The sequence below is a fragment of the Aptenodytes patagonicus genome, chromosome W, assembly GCF_965638725.1.
Source record: "Aptenodytes patagonicus chromosome W, bAptPat1.pri.cur, whole genome shotgun sequence".
NCBI classification, from domain to species: domain Eukaryota; kingdom Metazoa; phylum Chordata; class Aves; order Sphenisciformes; family Spheniscidae; genus Aptenodytes; species Aptenodytes patagonicus.
This window is the reverse complement of record NC_134981.1, coordinates 26,723,215-26,742,531: the sequence shown is the minus strand read 5'-3', so window position 1 is coordinate 26,742,531 and position 19,317 is coordinate 26,723,215. Positions and strand designations below refer to the sequence as shown.

At 44.3% G+C, this 19,317-nt stretch overlaps 1 protein-coding gene across 1 annotated transcript in view; it reads left to right on the top strand.

The window, feature by feature from the left end:
* Positions 1–19,317, top strand: part of LOC143172212 (PDZ domain-containing protein 2-like) — a 111,680-nt gene that overhangs the window by 56,454 nt on the left and 35,909 nt on the right. The window contains 7 exon segments of the mRNA XM_076361452.1: positions 1,598–1,715; positions 11,681–11,813; positions 14,674–14,713; positions 14,716–14,754; positions 15,736–15,839; positions 16,599–16,767; positions 17,934–18,724. Of these exon segments, the coding sequence (XP_076217567.1) occupies positions 1,598–1,715; positions 11,681–11,813; positions 14,674–14,713; positions 14,716–14,754; positions 15,736–15,839; positions 16,599–16,767; positions 17,934–18,724 (1,394 nt within the window).

Below are 19,317 nucleotides of genomic sequence, written 5' to 3'. Positions count from 1 at the left end.
CTTGTAAAGGGCAGCTCTGGGGAAGGCAAATCCATGCAGAATTGCCCAGATGAGCTGTTTGAACTCCTTCCTGAGGGTTGTTCTCATTATCAATAATTGCACAAGATAAAGGGACCTGGACAAGCTCGAGAAGTGGGCCTGCGTGAACCTCATGAGGTTTAACAAGGCCAAGTGCAAGGTCCTGCACCTGGGTCGGGGCAACCCCCGGTATCAATACAGGCTGGGGGACGAAGGGCTTGAGAGCAGCCCTGCCGAGAAGGACTTGGGGGTACTGGTGGGTGAAAAGCTGGACATGACCCGACAATGTGTGCTCGCAGCCCAGAAGGCCAACTGTATCCTGGGCTGCATCAAAAGAAGCGTGGCCAGCAGGTCGAGGGAGGTGATTCTGCCCCTCTGCTCTGCTCTGGTGAGACCCCACCTGGAGTACTGCGTCCAGCTCTGGAGCCCTCAGCATAAGAAAGACACGGACCTGTTGGAGCGGGTCCAGAAGAGGGCCATGAAGATGATCAGGGGGATGGAACACCTCTCCTATGAGGAAAGGCTTGAGAGAGTTGGGGTTGTTCAGCCTGGGGAAGAGAAGGCTTTGGGGAGTCCTTATTGCAGCCTATTAGTACTTAAAGGGGGCTTATAAGAAAGATGAGGACAGACTTTTTACCAGGGCCTGTTGCGACAGGACAAGGGGGAATGGCTTTAAACTAAAGGGGGGGTAGATTTAGACTAGATATAAGGAAGAAATTTTTTACGCTGAGGGTGGTGAAACACTGGAACAGGTTGCCCAGAGAGGTGGTGGATGCCCCCTCCCTGGAAACATTCAAGGTCAGGTTGGACGGGGCTCTGAGCAACCTGATTTAGTTGAGGATGTCCCTGCCCACGGCAGGGGGGTTGGACTAGATGACCTTTAGAGGTCCCTTCCAACCCAAACTATTCTATGATTCTGTGATAAACTTAGAGCATATGTTACATGTGGTGGGACAAATATGCCTATTTTAAAGGCTCAGGTGATGATTTTAAAGGTTGGATTAAAAATCTGGAGAGAGAAGGTAAGATGTCCAGCAATTCCTACTTCAGGAACGCTATTACCTGAAGGAAAGCAGAGGTGAAAGTGGACAGAGGAAATCATTGAACCAGAGATAACTCCTCACCTTTTCTTCGTGTCTCTTTGCCGAGGGATACCATGCAGATATTTAACAAAAGAGAGCAGTACAGTTGGCAACAGCATCTGTGCTCATATTTTCTGCAATAATTTTAAGTGACATCTTTATTGGATTGCTGCCCCTACTCCTTTGTGCCTCGGACCAGATCAGACCTTGTGCGACATTTCCAGGCTGTTCCCACGGCACACAGAAAATTTGCCGGGAGTAGAGCTAGTCCTCTCAATTATGGATCTCTGAAAACAGTCAGGTTCAGATATTTTCAATCCTGATTTCTACTGTTGGTCTTGGCTTCCTGACTGACTGCACCCAAGGCCAGACCTCTGAAACAATACATGAGTCTTGGTCTCAGATGGGATGTGGGAACGCAAACACTTGTGTGTCCTGTGTGATTACAATCTGTGGGGAATAACAGTATTTTTCTTAGTACTTTTTGTTTTTCACAGAGCCAGGGGTTGGGCTCGGCATTGGTGCCTGTTGTCTCATGCTGGAAAACAGTTCTCCAGGGATATACATTCACAGCCTGGCCCCAGGATCAGTGGCTAAAATGGATGGCAGATTAAGGTTAGTTAAAGCAGAAACATTGAGACTTTGTTTTCACTAATTGGTTGGTGTAGCAGGGAGGGGATTTATTACTTAAGAGTTCACCAAAAAGAAAACATTTAAATAAAGACATTCCAAAGTGGTATTTAATACCCAGGAAACATTATTCTGTGTGCTGGAAGTAGCACGATCATTAAGGTTTGGTTGTTTTTTTTGGTGTTTTGTTTTGGTTTTTTTTAAATTCTCTCTACAGAAAGCTGAGCCTAATAGAGAAAGATAAATTCTCTCCCTTTGAGAAAGGGGAGCAGCAAGAAGTGCAGCCTCGTGTCTTTTTATCAGAGCTGCAGCCAGAGACCCCAGATTGGGAGGAAATTTGCAGGGCTCTGCTAAAAGCTCAGTCACCTGAAACTCTCTTAAAAAGAGCTAGGGGAGATGTTCTTGCAGCTGACTGTGCCCATGGCTGCAGCAGCGCTTTTCTGCCCCTACTGTCTGCCTGGCAGGATTGCTGCAGGCCGACCTGCCCGTCTCATTTACTCTGTCGTGCAGTTTGGATGACTTTAAGGAACCATAAGAGAGAGAGGCAATCATTCCTAGGGTTCCCTTGTGCTTTATGTTGGATTAAGTGACAGAAAGTTATTTGCTGTTCCTCTCCTGGAGGCCTCGTTTTTAAAAACCATTGGAGGAAATCTTCCACCTTTCTGCGTTCCTGCATAAATGCTGGTGGGTGCTGGGAGCATCGCTCGGGAGGGGAGGCTGCGCTGAAGACCTGCTGGGACTGCGTGATCCACACTGAACTTGTGGTGTGAGCACTGGTGCAGAGAGGCTGAGCAACAGCCTTGCTTTTGTGTGGGTAGAGAGCGCTTTCTGTTTCCTTGCTCACTGGGAAAACTGTGATGGAGCAATTTGATTTTTTTGAATAAGGGAAGAAGATAATTTTATGGTGGCATCCCTGCCAAAAACCTTGAAAGTACCTACAATATAGAAATGTCTATAGGAGACAGTACTTTAATGCTAACTTGCTTTCTTGTAAGCCTCTTTGGAAAACATTGCAGTGGTGGTTGCATCTATATGTAACAGCTGTATTGTTTATTAGGTTTAAGTGATTGATTATATCCAGGCATGCTTCCCAGTTTTCTAGCTTGCTTCTTTGAGACATTGCTTTTGTTGTCCCATCAGCAGTTTATGGCTCCATAAGCCAAAACTTAAAGGATGTTTTTGATTTTTGGAAAACTTAGTTAATCAAATACTGGCTTTGCAATACCAGAAGGGGTCTGAATCCAGCTCCTCTGTATCTGAGCTCCCCCTCTCAATCATGCGCCTGTGTAAGTGACTCCATTTGTGTAGTTTCTAATAGCTGTTTAAATCTAAAAGATAGGCAAAGCAGTGGCATGATTACACAACTGATAGGTCACCCTTTGCTTTCGTGAGCCTGTACCAGAGGTACAGGTTACTGAAGGCTGCCACATGCAATTGCCATTTTGCCTTTGGTGTGTGGACTCACATGCAGACTCATTTCCATTGGCCTTCTTTGCCTCAGTCTTTAACAGGCAGACCAGTTATCCTCAGGGTACTTGGTCCCCCGAGCTGGAAGACAGGGACGGCGAGCAGGATGAACCCCCCATAATCCAAGAGGAAGCAGTCAACGACCTGCTACGCCACCTGGATGCTCACAAGTCTATGGGGCCAGATGGGATCCACCCGAGAGTGCTGAGGGAGCTGGCGGAGGTGCTCGCCAAGCAGCTCTCCATCATTTATCAGCAGTCCTGGTTAACGGGGGAGGTCCCGGACGACTGGAGGCTTGCCAATGTGACGCCCATCTACAAGAAGGGCCGGAAGGAGGATCCGTGGAACTACAGGCCTGTCAGCCTGACCTCGGTGCCGGGGAAGATGATGGAGCGGTTCATCTTGAGGGCGCTCACAAGGCATGTGCGGGACAACCAGGGGATCAGGCCCAGCCAGCACGGGTTCATGAGAGGCAGGTCCTGCTTGACCAACCTGATCTCCTTCTATGACCAGGTGACCCGCCTAGTGGATGAGGGAAAGGCTGTGGATGTGGTCTACCTGGACTTCAGTAAGGCCTTTGACACCGTCTCCCACAGCATTCTCCTCGAGAAGCTGGCGGCTCACGGCTTAGACCTTTCCAGGGAAGGGGGCATTGACAAAGCGATTGGAAAAGGGACACGAGTCCTCAGCCTTTGGAGGCGACTCTTGTCAAGCGTGAAGGAAAGGTATCCCTTTGTCGTGGTTTAGTCTCGGTCGGCAACTAAGCACCATGCAGCCGCTCGCTCACTCCCCCCCACCCGGTGGGATAGGGGAGAGAATTGGAAGAGCACAAGTGAGAAAAAACTTGTGGGTTGAGATAAAAAACAGTTTAATAATTGAAATAAAATGATAATAATAATAATATGATAATAATAATAATAATACACAAAACAAGTGATGCACAGTACAATTGCTCACCACCCGCCGACCGATGCCCAGCCAGTCCCCGAGCAGCGGCCCCCCCCGGGGCAGCTTTCCCCAGTTTATGTACTGAGCATGACGTCACATGGTATGGAATGTCCCTTTGGCCAGTTTGGCTGTGCCCCCTCCCAGCTTCTTGTGCACCTCCAGCCTTCTCAGTCGGTAGAGCATGGGAAGCTGAAAAGTCCTTGGCTAGTGTAAGGATTACCTAGCAACAGCTAAAACATCGGTGCGTTATCAACTTTGTTCTCATCCTAAATCCAAAACAGAGCATTGTACCAGCTACTAGGAAGGAAATTAACTCTATCCCTGCCGAAACCAGGACACCCTTCAAGGAAGATGTCATATGTCGCCCAGGCAAGCGGACCACTGTGGAGAAGGGTATCCAGTTTCTGAGAGAATTAGCTGTGCTGGAGGTGATTTATGGTGACCTGAGCAATGAACAGCTATCCAAAGATCCAGATGCAGTCAAGTGCACACGACCCATGTGGCGGATGTTTATAAGGAGCGCACCATCGTCATACGCCAATTCATTGGCAGTGATGACCTGGAAAGATGGAGAGGAACAAACAGTGGATGAATTGGCTAGTCAACTCCGGCAATACGAGGAAAGTCTCTCATCTTCCCTCATCTCAGCTGTGGAGAAACTGTCCGAAAAACTGTCCCGGGAGATCCAGCAATTCAAAGAGGATAGGTCCTACTTCCCACCTGTACGGACCAATATCTTGGCTATTAGGAGTCAGCGTTCTTTTGCTCAAGAGAGAGAATATAAAGGTTACACACCATGGGGCACCCTATGGTTTTACCTGCGTGACCACGGAGAGGACATGAGGAAGTGGGATGGAAAACCTACTGCAGCCCTAGGGGCACGGGTACGTGAATTGCAAGGGAAAACAACCACAGAAAGAGGTTCTTCCAGGAAAATTGCTGCTCCAGTTTCCAGCGGGCAGTTCCCCAGACAGAGTAGAAGGGCTGATCTTACTTCTGATCTTAATGAAGAGACTTCTGACTCGTATTTACAAGAAAATGAGAAACAATATGCTCTGTTCACTGATGGGTCCTGTCATATTGTGGGAAAGCATCGGAGGTGGAGGGCTGCTGTGTGGAGTCCCATGCGACAAGTTGTAGAAACTGCTGAAGGAGAAGGTGAATCGAGCCAATTTGCAGAAGTAAAGGCCATCCAGCTGGCTTTAGGCATTGCTGACCGAGAAAAGTGGCCAGTGCTCTCTCCCTGTACTGAGTCATGGATGGTGGCAAATGCCCTGTGGGGGTGGTTGCAGCAATGGAAGCAGAGCAACTGGCAGCGCAGAGGCAAACCCATCTGGGCTGCCGCATTGTGGCAAGATATTGCTGCCCGGGTGGAGAACCTGGTTGTAAAAGTCCGTCACGTAGATGCTCACATACCTAAGAGTCGGGCTACTGAAGAACATCAAAACAACCAGCAGGTGGATCGGGCTGCTAAGATTGAAGTGGCTCAGGTGGATCTGGACTGGCAACATAAGGGTGAGTTATTTCTAGCTCGGTGGGCCCATGACACCTCAGGTCACCAAGGAAGAGATGCAACATACAGATGGGCTCGTGATCGAGGGGTGGACTTGACCATGGACGCTATTGCGCAGGTTATCCATGGATGTGAAACATGCGCTGCAATCAAGCAAGCCAAGCGGTTAAAGCCCCTCTGGTATGGAGGACGATGGCTGAAATATAAATATGGGGAGGCCTGACAGATTGATTGTATCACACTCCCACAAACCCGCCAAGGCAAGCGCCACGTGCTTACAACGGTAAGCTGTATAAATAAAATAGTATTTTTTTCTCTAGAAAAGATGCATTTCAAGCCACTAAATCATCCTTTTGCATCTATTCACATTGTATTTGATCAGCCAAATTGAGATGGATAATTAAATACTTGTACAGTTGCAGTAAGTCAGAGCCTTTCTGTGCACAGATGCTGTGCACCGCTTAGAAGCGTGCATTTGAAAACAGCACAGGATGCATATCCCAGTCAGTGGGAATTTGGGGAGCAAATGTTGCACACCACAATGTTGTTCTTGGTGACTTTGCTGTAGCATGGATGTGAAGTTAACCTTTGTGTCATTTGAAGTATGTTAATTGAAGACCTTTGAGGAGTTCAGTGAAAGCATAAGTGATTTGTGATACTACAGTCTCTAGCTGGTTTTGGTTGTCTTTGGCTTTAGAAATGACCATGCAATAATAGCATCTTTTCCTCTGCTCCCCCCCGCCCCATCCCTAACTGCAGTTCTTGTCCAGTCACTTAGGGCTTAGTATTTGAGGGTGTTTGTTGGAGCAGTTGTTGTGTGCTTGATATCCAGGCAGTGGGCACTGATTGCAAACTTTGGCAGGGACTTCATGTTCACCTTGGCCTGTAGAGCATTATGTGTGGCCATGCAGTTAAAGCATCCCTAAGTTGCAATCTTTCTTGTAGGTCCACAGAGTGTTTTCAAAGGGAGTGGCATCTCAAGAAGGGACTATTAATCAAGAAGATCTTGTTCTGTCAATCAGTGGCAAGTCTCTTGCGAGCTTGGTCCATGGGGATGTCCTGAATGTTCTCCATCAGGCAAGACTATACAAATTACGCAGTCATTGTCATCCAGAAGAAAAAAGACAAAACAAACAATTCCTCCAGACTTGAGATATCAGCTACTGGCAGAAAATGTGTGGTGTCTGGAAAGGATGTTTCCATGGAAATAGGAACAGGTATGATCTTTGTCCAAGAACAGCTGGAAGGATTCCCTTTGCAGAGCAGACTGAAGGGAAAAACGTCCATGTGTTTTAGATTAAAAGTTTATAGTACAGCTTTGTAATACGGCTTAAAAGAAATAGGAAAGCACTCTGTAAATGAATGGATCAGCCTTTCTGCAATTGCTCCCATGGATGTAATATATGTAATTACTTCAGAATCCCTTTCTACCCTGAACTCCCTGCGTCCTGCACATTGGCAAATGCAGAATATCTGCTGGCTGCAGGCACTAGGGGGCAACATTATCTCATAAACAACATAGCATTGGGTTATTAAGAACGTGTCTCCATCTTGCAAGGCAAAGCTCATCTTCAAATGTTTTAGATAACATTTGAAGTTGTTTGAGATAATAGTAGCAGTAATTTGTGATAATGAGGACTGCATAATTTTTACATTCATGCAGGGCAAAGAGGGTCCTGTTTTCCAAAATTGTAGATTTACTTCCTCCTAAGCAAAATCATATTTTTTGTCAGCTACAGCAATATTGCATTCTAAGAACATCCGATACATAGGAGGTAGTATGCACCTACGGGTAATTATGGTTATTTCCATAGATATGAGACCAGAAACAATTATTCACACTAGTGAGTGATTACAAACTCTTCCTTAAGAGGATGGAACATGTTTGTTTAATGTAACGTTTCATTCATTACTGTTATTTAAAAAGATGTAGCTCATTAAATAAGCAAGTGGGAACAAATGAAAGAAAGAGATGCTCTCCGCTCATTAATTTTGTAATTTTTCAGTTACTTTGTTGATGTTTAGATAGAGTCTTTGCTAAGTTTGCTAAGCTTTAATTTTGCCAATAAAAATGCCTTGGCAGGTATTTGTTGAACATGCAAAATGAAAATGTCTCTGTGTGTAAATGCATTTTGTACTGTCTCCCCTTCACAGCTGCAATAATACACATTCACTTCTGAGAAACTGGGTGACAACAAGTTCTAGTTTGAATATGAACTGAACTCTGAATTGCTTTGTCACTGCAGCAAAAACAAAACCAACTAAACACAACTTGCAATTTACTGTTGACTGCATAACAAGATGCTGTGTATATTCTGTCACAGATCCAAACCTGGATATGAATGATGTCATCTGCGTTGAATTATTGAAAACCTCTGCTGGCTTGGGATTCAGTCTTGATGGTGGAAAAGCTTCCATTGCTGGAGACAGGCCCTTGCTTATAAAAAGAATATTTAAAGGTACTACAAGCATGCAAATGCAGTGGATATTATCCCAGTTTTCCTTTTCTGCATTGTACAGACATTTTAATTCTTGGACTCAATGTTTTTTGAAGCAAGGATGGTTTTTGTGTCCCTCATTTATTACCACTTATTAGCCAAAGTGGTCATTAAAAAAACCACTCCTGGGAATAGCTAGGGGTTGCATCTGCTAGTAAATGTTTGTGGAGCAATCTGATTTACTAAATACGATGCAGTTCCTTCCTGGGCTTGTCCACTATTCTAGACCTTAAATTACAGCAGCAATATCATATATAACAGTTTGAGAAGTTCATGCCTTATCTGATTCTCTTTTCTGAGAGAAGCACAGTGCAGATAATCAGTGTGGTTTCAAAGCACCATCCTGCATTATACCCAATTATTAATTTTATGTTTTTTTCTGTCTGTTATTTTTTTTGTTAGATATCAGTATTAGCTTTCACCAAGAATATGTGATGTTTGTATTCAAAAACAGCCACTCTAGGATACTTTGTTTGTCAGCAGGTAGTTATATGAACCGTGTATAGAAAGGAAACCAATCCCAGAACTATGCTGTGATTTTAATATGTCTTAGTCTCACGGCAGAGAGGAAGCAGTCTAGGAGTTTCCTGGAGTGTGTGGAAGACAACTTCCTGACACAGCTGGTAAGTGAGCCTACCAGGGGAGGTGCCTCACTCGAGCTGCTGTTTACAAACAGAGAAGGACTGGTGGGACATGTGGTGGTCGGAGGCCGTCTTGGGCTTAGCGACCATGAAATGGTAGAATTCTCGATTCTTGGTGAAGTAAGGAGGGGGGCCAGCAAAACCGCAACCATGGACTTCCGGAGGGCAGACTTTGGCCTGTTCAGGATGCTGGGAGACAGTCCTGAAGGGCAAAGGGGTCCAGAAAGGCTGGACGTTCTTCAAGAAGGAAGTCTTAAAGGCACAGGAGCAGGCTGTCCCCATATGCCGTAAGAAGAACGGGTGGGGAAGACGACTGGCCTGGCTGAACGGGGAGCTCTTGCTGGGACTCAGGAAAAAAAGGAGAGTTTACCGCTTGTGGAAGAAGGGGCAGGCAACTCAAGAAGAGTACAGGGATCTCGTTAGGTCGTGCAGAGAGGAAATGAGAAAGGCAAAAGCCCAGCTAGAACGCAATCTGGCCGCTGTCGTTAGAGACAACAAAAAAATGTTTTTACAAATATATTAATGACAAGAGAGCCAAGGAGAATCTCCATCCTTTATTGGATGCGGGGGGGAACATTGCCACCGAGGATGAGGAAAAGGCTGAGGTACTCAATGCCTTCTTTGCCTCAGTCTTTAACAGGCAGACCAGTTATCCTCAGGGTACTCGGCCCCCCGAGCTGGAAGACAGGGACGGCAAGCAGGATAACCTCCCCATAATCCAAGAGGAAGCAGTCAACGACCTGCTACGCCACCTGGACGCTCACAAGTCTATGGGGCTGGATGGGATCCACCCGAGAGTGCTGAGAGAGCTGGTGGAGGAGCTTGCCAAGCCACTCTCCATCATTTATCAGCGGTCCTGGTTAACGGGGGAGGTCCCGGACGACTGGAGGCTTGCCAATGTGACGCCCATCTACAAGAAGGGCCGGAAGGAGGATCCGGGGAACTACAGGCCTGTCAGCCTGACCTCGGTGCCGGGGAAGATGATGGAGCGGTTCATCTTGAGGGCGCTCACAAGGCATGTGCGGGACAACCAGGGGATCCGGCCCAGCTAGCACGGGTTCATGAGAGGCGGCTCACGGCTTAGACAGGTGTACTCCTCGCTGGGTAAAAAATTGGCTGGACGACCGGGCCCAGAGAGTTGTGGTGAATGGAGTTAAATCCAGTTGGCGGCCGGTCACGAGTGGTGTTCCCCAGGGCTCAGTACTGGGGCCGATCTTGTTCAATATCTTTATCAATGCTCTGGATGAGGGGATCGAGTGCACCCTCAGTAAGTTTGCAGACGACGCCAAGTTGGGCGGGAGTGTTGATCTGCTCGAGGGTAGGAAGGCTCTGCAGAGGGACCTGGACAGGCTGGATCGATGGGCCGAGGCCAACTGTATGAGGTTCAACAAGGCTAAGTGCCGGGTCCTGCACTTGGGTCACAACAACCCCATGCAGTGCTACAGGCTTGGGGAAGAGTGGCTGGAAAGCTGCCTGTCGGAAAAGGACCTGGGGGTGTTGGTCGACAGCTGGCTGAACATGAGCCAGCAGTGTGCCCAGGCGGCCAAGAAGGCCAATGGCATCCTGGCCTGTATCAGAAATCGTGTGGCCAGCAGGAGTAGGGAAGTGATCGTGCCCCTGTACTCGGCACTGGTGAGGCCGCATCTCGAATACTGTGTTCAGTCTTGGGCCCCTCACTACAAGAAGGACGTTGAGGTGCTGGAGCGTGTCCAGAGAAGGGCAACGAGGCTGGTGAGGGGTCTGGAGACCAAGTCTTATGAGGAGCGGCTGAGGGAACTGGGGCTGTTTAGCCTGGAGAAAAGGAGGCTGAGGGGAGACCTCATCGCTCTCTACAACTACCTGAAAGGAGGTTGTAGCGAGGTGGGTGTCGGTCTCTTCTCCCAAGTAACTAGCGATAGGACGAGAGGAAATGGACTCAAGTTGTGCCAGGGGAGGTTTAGATTGGACATGAGGAAAAATTTCTTTACTGAAAGAGTGGTTAAACATTGGAACAGGCTGCCCAGGGAAGTGGCTGAGTCCCCATCCCTGGAGGTATTTAAAAGATGTGTAGATGAGGTGCTTAGGGACATGGTTTAGTGGGCATGGTGGTGTTAGGTCGACGGTTGGACTCGATGATCTTAGAGGTCTTGTCCAACCTCAATGATTCTATGATTCTATGAAGTAGCCCAACATAAATCAGCAGTAGTGGATTGTTTGAGAGTGTCTATTTAAAGCAAATGCTTTAGTAATTATGGAGAATGCTTTAATGATATCCCTAGTTGATGATCCTTTCTTTTGAATAGTTCCAGATGTCTGAGCACCATGAGCATGAGTTAAGAAATTGGAAAAACAAAACTAAACAATCTATGCTTTCCTCTCAGAAGAGTTGGGTTTTTTTCTTTTTTTCTTTTAAATGGGTCCTATACATTAATTTGAAGCAAATACAGGCTTATCGTGCTCATTTTTTTTCCTGGATTCATTTCATAAACTCATATCTAAATCATTAATTTCTTATCAGTGTTTGTGTTAAGTAATTCAATATGATGGGAAGGAACAGCCCATCTGAACCTAATTTTTCCTCTTCTGTGCTCAACAAGTAGCTGAATGCAGAACTGGAATTGAAGTTTGCTTTCACCCTGGTCCAAATGCAGCCAATTTTCTCTGTTGATTTAATAGGGTTTTGTAGCACTGACGGTAAGTGCAGAAGGGATCTCTGGACCTCCCTCCTGAAGTCAACAGGACTTAAAGCATTCACGTCACTGGGAGCAAGAGCAATACTGGCTTCTTTGCAAGTCAGATCTTTTCCAGATACTTGTATCTTTGAAAAAGATTGTTCATCAGTTGAAAGCACAAATGTTTCTGTAAAAGGCAGATGTGATTAACTGGCTCTATGTCTCTCTGCAGTCGGGGTGACCAGATCTTGGAGGCAGATTCGGTGAGTCTGCGTCACGCGGTGTTAAGTGAAGCCTACGCCATTCTGAGTGAATGTGGTCCAGGTCCAGTTAGCCTTATCATTAGCTGGCACCCTAACCCAAAGGTGAGGAGAAAATGTGTTAGTGTGTCTGGGGTGTTTTCATCTGGTGCTGTAATTTGAGTCTTGCTGTCGGGAAAGCAGCAAATGAAGAATATTGGATTTTTCTCTCTATGGCATGTCAAGAAGTCAGGATTGTAATGATGCCTTCCAGTTTTGTAAGTTGTAGCAATGCTGGACTGTCCCTGCTGCTTTTCACTTAGTCACCCACTGATCAAATGCAATTTTCCTGGAACTACTTGAGTGAAGTGTTCTCATCTTTCTTCATACTTGGACCAAGTGGCAATGCAAATATGGCACAAGTCCTCTTCCTCCTTAAAGTTATTTTGCAGTTAGTTTGTCTTTGAGTAGAATATAATTTAGGGACAGGAATATAAATATCAACAGATTGAACTGATCAACTATAATAAAGTAGTAGGAATACTGTTTTTAAAAAAAAGTAAAGTCTGTCCAAAGATCAAAGTTTTCCTTCAGGAATTAAAAAGTGAGAATCTGGAATATACTGCTACCATGAAATCTATGCAAGGGCAATTTGAACATAAACCTGTGTTTGCAAAGTGAGCGATTAGTTTTCAAGCAATCTTTAAAAATTGATGATAGAAGATAAAACCCTTTTAACCAAGCTGTAGGGAATAACAACTTATTTTATTTCAATATTTCAAAGAATTTCATGAGTGTACAAAACCTTTCTGTTTAAACAGGAATGAAGCTGTAAAAATATTTGCATTAGTGGGTCCAGAGAGCTCTGACTTTCGAACTCGTAACTAAAAATGGAGGCTTTAATAAATCCATATCTAGGAGAACTCAGGTTTCTTATTTTATAATGAATTGTGTATTTTCTGCTAAATCAAATATACAAACAATAGACAAATAGAGGTCTACTGCCCAGAGTTTATCATCATTGCTGCGAGGCCTTGTGCTGTTAAAAAGAAAGAAGCCGTGGTTCTGTTAGTTAAAGGTAAGCATGGAAGGGGTAAGAATTGGGCTTATAGCCTAAGATAACAGTATTTCTAGGGAGTCTGTATGCTGTGCTGAACCAGCATGATGGTTCAATTTGATTGCATTATTAAGGCATATAGACTTTTTGGAGAGTCTGTAAGTAGCATGAAATAAAAACTCCATGGAGTAGAGCCTGCCCTCTCTCATCCGTCCTTCATCTCGCTGCGGTGGTGGCTTGAAAGCTGATGAGTGACCTAACCAGGTATCTGCTGAGAAGATGAGTTAAGCTAATTGCTTGCTATTACTCAGTAACAGAGGGAAACTATTAAGTGGCTCCTATTACAGTTTTCCATAAGTGATATTTAAAATGACAACAAATCCTTTGCCAGGAAATGCTAAGAAAAGCTAAAAGTTGAGCTGGAGAGACCCTGAAGCATTTCTCCCCCCAGGCATTACTGAATCCACAATCCCTCATAGTTGGAGCTCTGAAGGAATGTCCATATGGGGACCCGTATTTATCATTATGTCACTGCCACCATTTTTCTGACAGCACTGGGGATCTACAGAAGTGTGTGGGTTTTTCTATTTTATTAGCTCTTAATAATACCCCAACCTGCAGATTGTAGTTAGGAATTAGTTTGTCCCTCTCCATAGAAGCAGTTTGATCTGCTTGAGGCGTAGAGGATGCTAAAAATTGAAATTGGCAGAACTTGCAGAAGTGTGGATTTTTGGTTAGCTTTAAACAAATACTGCAGTCTTCCCAGTACCTAGTTTTACTCTTGGGACATCTTGTACCCAAAGGTTCGTGTAAAGGTCCTGGACCATACTCTCAGGGCTTGATCCGTGTCCTGTAGGAACTCCCTGTGCCCCAGGAGCCCAGAGGATTTTGGTTTGCTGTAAGGTCATGCCACAGGCTGAAAACAGAGATGTATTTCTACAAAGGCTCACGTTTTAGACATTTTTATACTTAATGTCTCATTTTATGACATAAAAGGTCCACAGGACATTTTGTTGCTGAATATGTTCACTTCAGTGTTTTCATGTACTTCCAAGAGCAATACCACCAAATTTTCTTTCTTCTTGTTATTCTGAGTGAATGTGGCATTTAAACTATGTTTAAACTGCTGAGTTTGCTTAGGAATCTTTCAAATCTTCATGGTTCAGAAAGATTCAAGTTTCTTGTCTCTATTTATGCTGAATTTTAATTCATGTAAAGCAATGTGTATAGAAATTACTTTCAACAGAAATAACTTGCTTTCTTTTTTTAAATATATACTCCTGCAGACTAGTTGTTCCTGTTATAATTCTTATTGCTGGAAAACTCCATATAATTTTAAGTGCATGGCAGTAATTCAGGACAAAATTAGCAAATATGGTAAACCAGTATTTATTCTTAAACCATAGAAACATTAATTACCAATTACTGATTTAGGTTTTCTTTTTAAAAGCAAGGAGAAATGAAAATTAAAAAAAGACAGCTAATATCTCGGGAAGTCTGGTATTCTTCCACTAGGTTAAGTGTAGAATATCTTCTGTTGCTTGTATGCTTGTACAAAGGAGTCTTTGTCTATTTTAAAGTAATATTTTCTCAATAAATCAATGTACAGCATTTAATTGAGTTAAAATTGTGCTGTAATGGCTTCATTTGATTTCTTTAAGTCTGGTGCAGTTTTATTTGTTTGTGTAACATGGCACTTGGACATGGTCTTCATGAAGTCAGCAGGCTTCTGCCTCCTGGTTTCTGCAGGAGAGTGGCACGGAGGGAGTCTGAATCAGGACTTAGGAGCTCTCAACTAGGTCTTCTTTACTGTGTCTTTAAAAATAGTAGCATATCTGAAATGAATCATGTATTTGTAGTGATAAGTGGTCAGACTTTCATCTTCATTTCATCTACCCAGTTTGATCACTGTCCTCCGCTTGACTTTAGGTTTCTGAGCAGGAGATGGATGAAGCAATCGCACACACTACTCCAGAGAGAGCAAGGATACCAGTTCCTCTCATGTCACAGGTAACAAGCAGTGTTTTCTCTCCTAATATTTGTCCTTTTCCAGGTGCGGGAAGGTTTAAGGACATGTTCCCCAACATCAATATTTTGAGGGCCCTCAAAACAGCTGAACTGTTTGGGCGATGTAATCACTCTGTCCACTGCAGAAATTTTAGCAAAAACATCCAGTTCAGATGGATCAGCTCTATAGCTCATGTTACTTGCTTTGGGTTTTGCTTGGCTGCCATGATCTTGAAAGTAGGGGTGCCAAGAGGTGGTTGCTCTATCCTCTCTTCAGGATGAATGGGAAGGAGAATGTCCTGGTAGGGAAAGGGCAGGAGGAATCCACTCCATCTGTGTACACTTATCCATGTAGATAGCAAAAAAAAAAAAAAAAAAAGAGAGAGAAAGTATTGTGTATCCATTTGAAAAAATCCAGATATTGCATACTGGACTGTATGTTTTAACTCCATTTTAATCTTTGGGGTCATGTCAAAATGTGCGCTCTGGCATTTGTCTGATGTTTTTGAACTCCAGACTTAGCACTTGCTAAAATCTTACAGATAAAAGCAAACTCTTGGCAACGGCAGAGTGACTAGTAAGGTGAAATGTTTTAGACAGAAATGTTAGATTTGTAATTATCCTTTTTATATCTGTGTCAGCTAAGACCTTTTTTGAAGTAGACCTTTCCAGTGGCTGCTAATTTGTCTTTCGAGGTTGCACCTAGTCAGCAGTGTGCTCCAGCAGGTGAGGGAGAAAGTCTCCTGCTCATCTCTTGTTCATAGCTCTGTCCTGGGCCTGGCTGGCGTAACGTCTTTCTGTCATAATGTTTCACCTGATCTGAGGGAGAGCTTGTGAAATGTTAAATAAATCTCACTTTATGAAAACAGTTCAGATGATAATAAGTGGGATTAAATGCAACCCCCAGCTCAGATGGTGAATGAGGAGCTTGTTTGGATATATGGAACTTTAATTTTTGGCATCTAACTAAGCTATGTTTAACAGGAACTGTACAAAAAAGCTCGTCTCCTAGTGTGAAGGCCAAACAAGGAGAGACCTCATCTCCCCTCAGCTGGACTATGAAACGCTTCCTGGAGCCAGCAAGCCAGGTAAAAAGATTAGGTGCAATAAAAACAGTGTCTGCTTCAAATTCAGCTTTTACTGAAGCTCTTACTTGATCAAGGAGTTCAAAAACCAAACCTCTATGCTCCTTCCCTGTTACATGGGCTCCATAAAAGGGTTTGTTTCTTATGTCACACATTTAAATCGTGACAGCAGCAAGCTCCTGTTCGTCTGTGTAGCCATAGCCTTCGGGAGCGATGTGCAGAGCATGGCAGAGAAAGCTGTGGGCTCCCACCTCCTGCCACCTCAAAGGCACCCCTGCTCTGTGGGACACAGATGAAGTTAGCAGGAGAAACCAGAGCCTGTGGGCAGAAGGCTGAGTGCTTGGTCTCTCTATATAGCCATTGCAGTGGAAAAGTCTCTGGTTTTCCTGGGAAAGCCAAAGAAGCCATACAAACTGTGTCCAGAGGTACAAACCCTTCCCTTCTCTCAGTGCAGGTGTATAAAGGGAATTATACAAGTGAATGGTTTCATCCCTGGTTTCTGTGTTGAACTACATCTGCAAAATAGTGGGATTTGGAATCTTTTTTATTTAGTATACTGGCTAAAAATGTATTGATGTGCTGCATTTCAGCCATCCAAGTTTGACAGTTTGGCTCTCAATATACTGACAAGTCCTCTATTTTAAAAACTGGCTTTAAGCTTCCTTTATTGACAAGGGCGATGAGTGGAGTTTGTGGTGCTTTCATGCAGACAGGGGCTTTAAGCATCAATGATGGCCAGTCACCAGGCTCACTTCTTTTCAGCAGGGATCTGTCGGCTCCGAGGCAGAGCTTTCCCAGTACTTCTCACACAATGGTACAAGCCAACTCATGTTTTCTGATGCTGTAACCGGCTCCTGTGACGAAGAGCAGCTCCATCAGAAGAACAGAAACAGTTTGTTGGATGATGGCTCTCTTCTTTCTGGTAACCTGAGTAAGCAACAGAAACGTGTCTGGTCATTTGGCTAATGGGGGGAGAGTCACTGAGCACTGGTTTGCTTTACAGGAGAGCTTACGGTGATTCCTGTGCTGGTAAGAAATGCCTGGTGACATAGTACAAGCCAGTGCTGATCATATGAAATTCTGGAAAATGGAAGGGATTTACAACAATGCACATATATGCCTGTTTCCATGGTAGTTTGTCCAAATTGCTGCTCTGATTATGTGAAAATGACTTTATTTGATTGGTTTGGCAGAAACTAGATTGACAACACTGCAGGTTTTTCTTCAAATGACTGATGATCATCTGATTGATTACATTTAAATGAAAGTGTTCATAGCGATCTCAAATACACAATTTCAAAATGTCACATATAGCAGTGTAAAAACAATCAAATGTTCAATTTGACATCGGATATTTTGCATCTGTATCTTTCTCCCCATAGTAATTGACGAAAGAATCTTACATTTCCTTACTGACACGCACCTGATTTCAAATTCAAAGGATATTACATTTATTCTCCCTTTTCCGTGCTTCTCAAGTAATGTCTTTGTCTACAGATTATTTTTCACTGGAAATTCATTATTTAATGCTGAAAAGCATTTTTATGTTTTAAAAAAAAAAAACACAAAACAAAGCAAAACAAAAAAACTTTCTACAAAATAAGATGCAGTTCTTTCTAAGAAGGATGTGGAAAGGGTTCTCGGGCTTATTAGTCTTTAATTTGAAACTGATTGTCATGTGCTTGTGTCTTTGTTCAGGAAAGCATTTCTCACTCACTGTAAATTGATGCAGGCAGTCCTGAACATAGATTTAAGCAAGATGTGAAAGAAATTCTGTTGTTTAAAGTAAAATACACATGTGAATTTGCATCCCTTTCTTCTTTGGGTCATAGTCATATTTTAGAAATAAGCTGAAAATAGAACCAGATGTGCCATGAACTGATTTCAGGAATTACCCATAAACTGTGGAGCTATCTGCCGCCCCTCTTGCTGTTTACTGTAGTTAGAGGGAGGACATGAAAAACCTGCTTTTTGCTTTGTGAGGAGAGGTTAAGCTTCCCCTACAAACAGAGCCACATGTCCTCTGTTGCAGTCAGATGCATGGTATTAAAAATCATCCATAAATGCAATTAAAATATAAATTTTTGTTTTTTCTAGCTACTAGACAAGCAGGAGTGGCAAAAGCAAATGGCCTGTCTTCTCCAACTAGTGGGAGATCATCCAGTCTTCACAACAAGCACGTGGAGTCTGTCCAACCCGGCATCCTCAGCAACAGCCCCAAAACTGCCCGCAGCCCCTTTCATCAACAGAGGAGGGTAGTTTTCTATGATGGTGACATTAGTGATGACGATGAAAGTTCCCACTTGCAAAGAAGTCAGAGGGCCAAGAGCCAGGAGGACGCTGGCATTGTCATTACAACTTCGTCTGTAGAAATCGATGATGAGAGCCAGGACAGTGAGTCACCTAGATATATTGACACGGAGATGTCTTCCCCTGTCTTCAGCAACTCCGTGGAGTCTGCAGACAGCACACTGGAGCAAACTGACTCTCCTTTCTTCCCCATCATAGCGTTTGATTACTCAAGTGTGCCTGAAGTTCGTCTCGGCAGCCTGAGTTTGAAGGAGCTCTGGGAAGCACAACTCGAATCTAAGAGATCGCCAAAACTTGAGCACAGAGCAGTCACGAGAGTGAAAAGCATGATGAGCACTGAGTGCTGAAGCCTTCAGAGACAGAGGACTGAGGAGCGTGGCTCTTATAACAAGCCTGTTGCAAGGATGCTTCCTCACAGCAAGAAGTGTGAAGCACCCGATGGGGCCGGGCAGGGCCAAGGTGAAATAGTCACTCTGGTTTGCAATGAGCATGAGTCATTCGGCCTGGATTTGGAAATCCAGGCCATGCCCTTAAAGGTTGTTGTCACAGGGCTGCGGCCAGGTGGAGCAGCAGAAATGGTAATTTTTTTAATTTGGGTTGCCTTGTTGTGATTTGCTTTCGCTTTGCAGGGATGATTATTATTAAGCAAGTGATCTTTGAGAGTAAGTGCGAGGGAGATGTTTGTCTCTGCTGGGCAAAACATCTCACCCCATATTGTTCTGAAGCTGCTGTTCAATGAAATGTTTCCGATTCAAAGTGCACTCTGGCTGATTCAAAACTGAGAAAGGCAAGAGGCAGATCTACTGAGATGGACTCATCCACACTCACAGTTACAGTTTTGAGGGAATACTATTCTTCTGTTTCCTTTCTTTTTACCAGAACCAAAGACAAAATAAATCCTGGTGGTAAAAATGCTTATTAAGAGAGGAGCTATGTTGCAACTTAGAATGTGTATTTTAAATCCTTCTCTATTATTTTATGTGCATGTATTCCTGTATTACACAAATCTGGTACCAGGACGCCTTAGGTGCTGGCCAGGGTTGCCAAACACCATGGTAGTACCAGTAACACATCGTTCTTCTGCATCTCTTACATGCACATACTAGTGTGAATACTTGCTTCGTGCTGGGTGTGGAATTGCTGACCTAGATGCAAAGGTGCAGACAGAGGA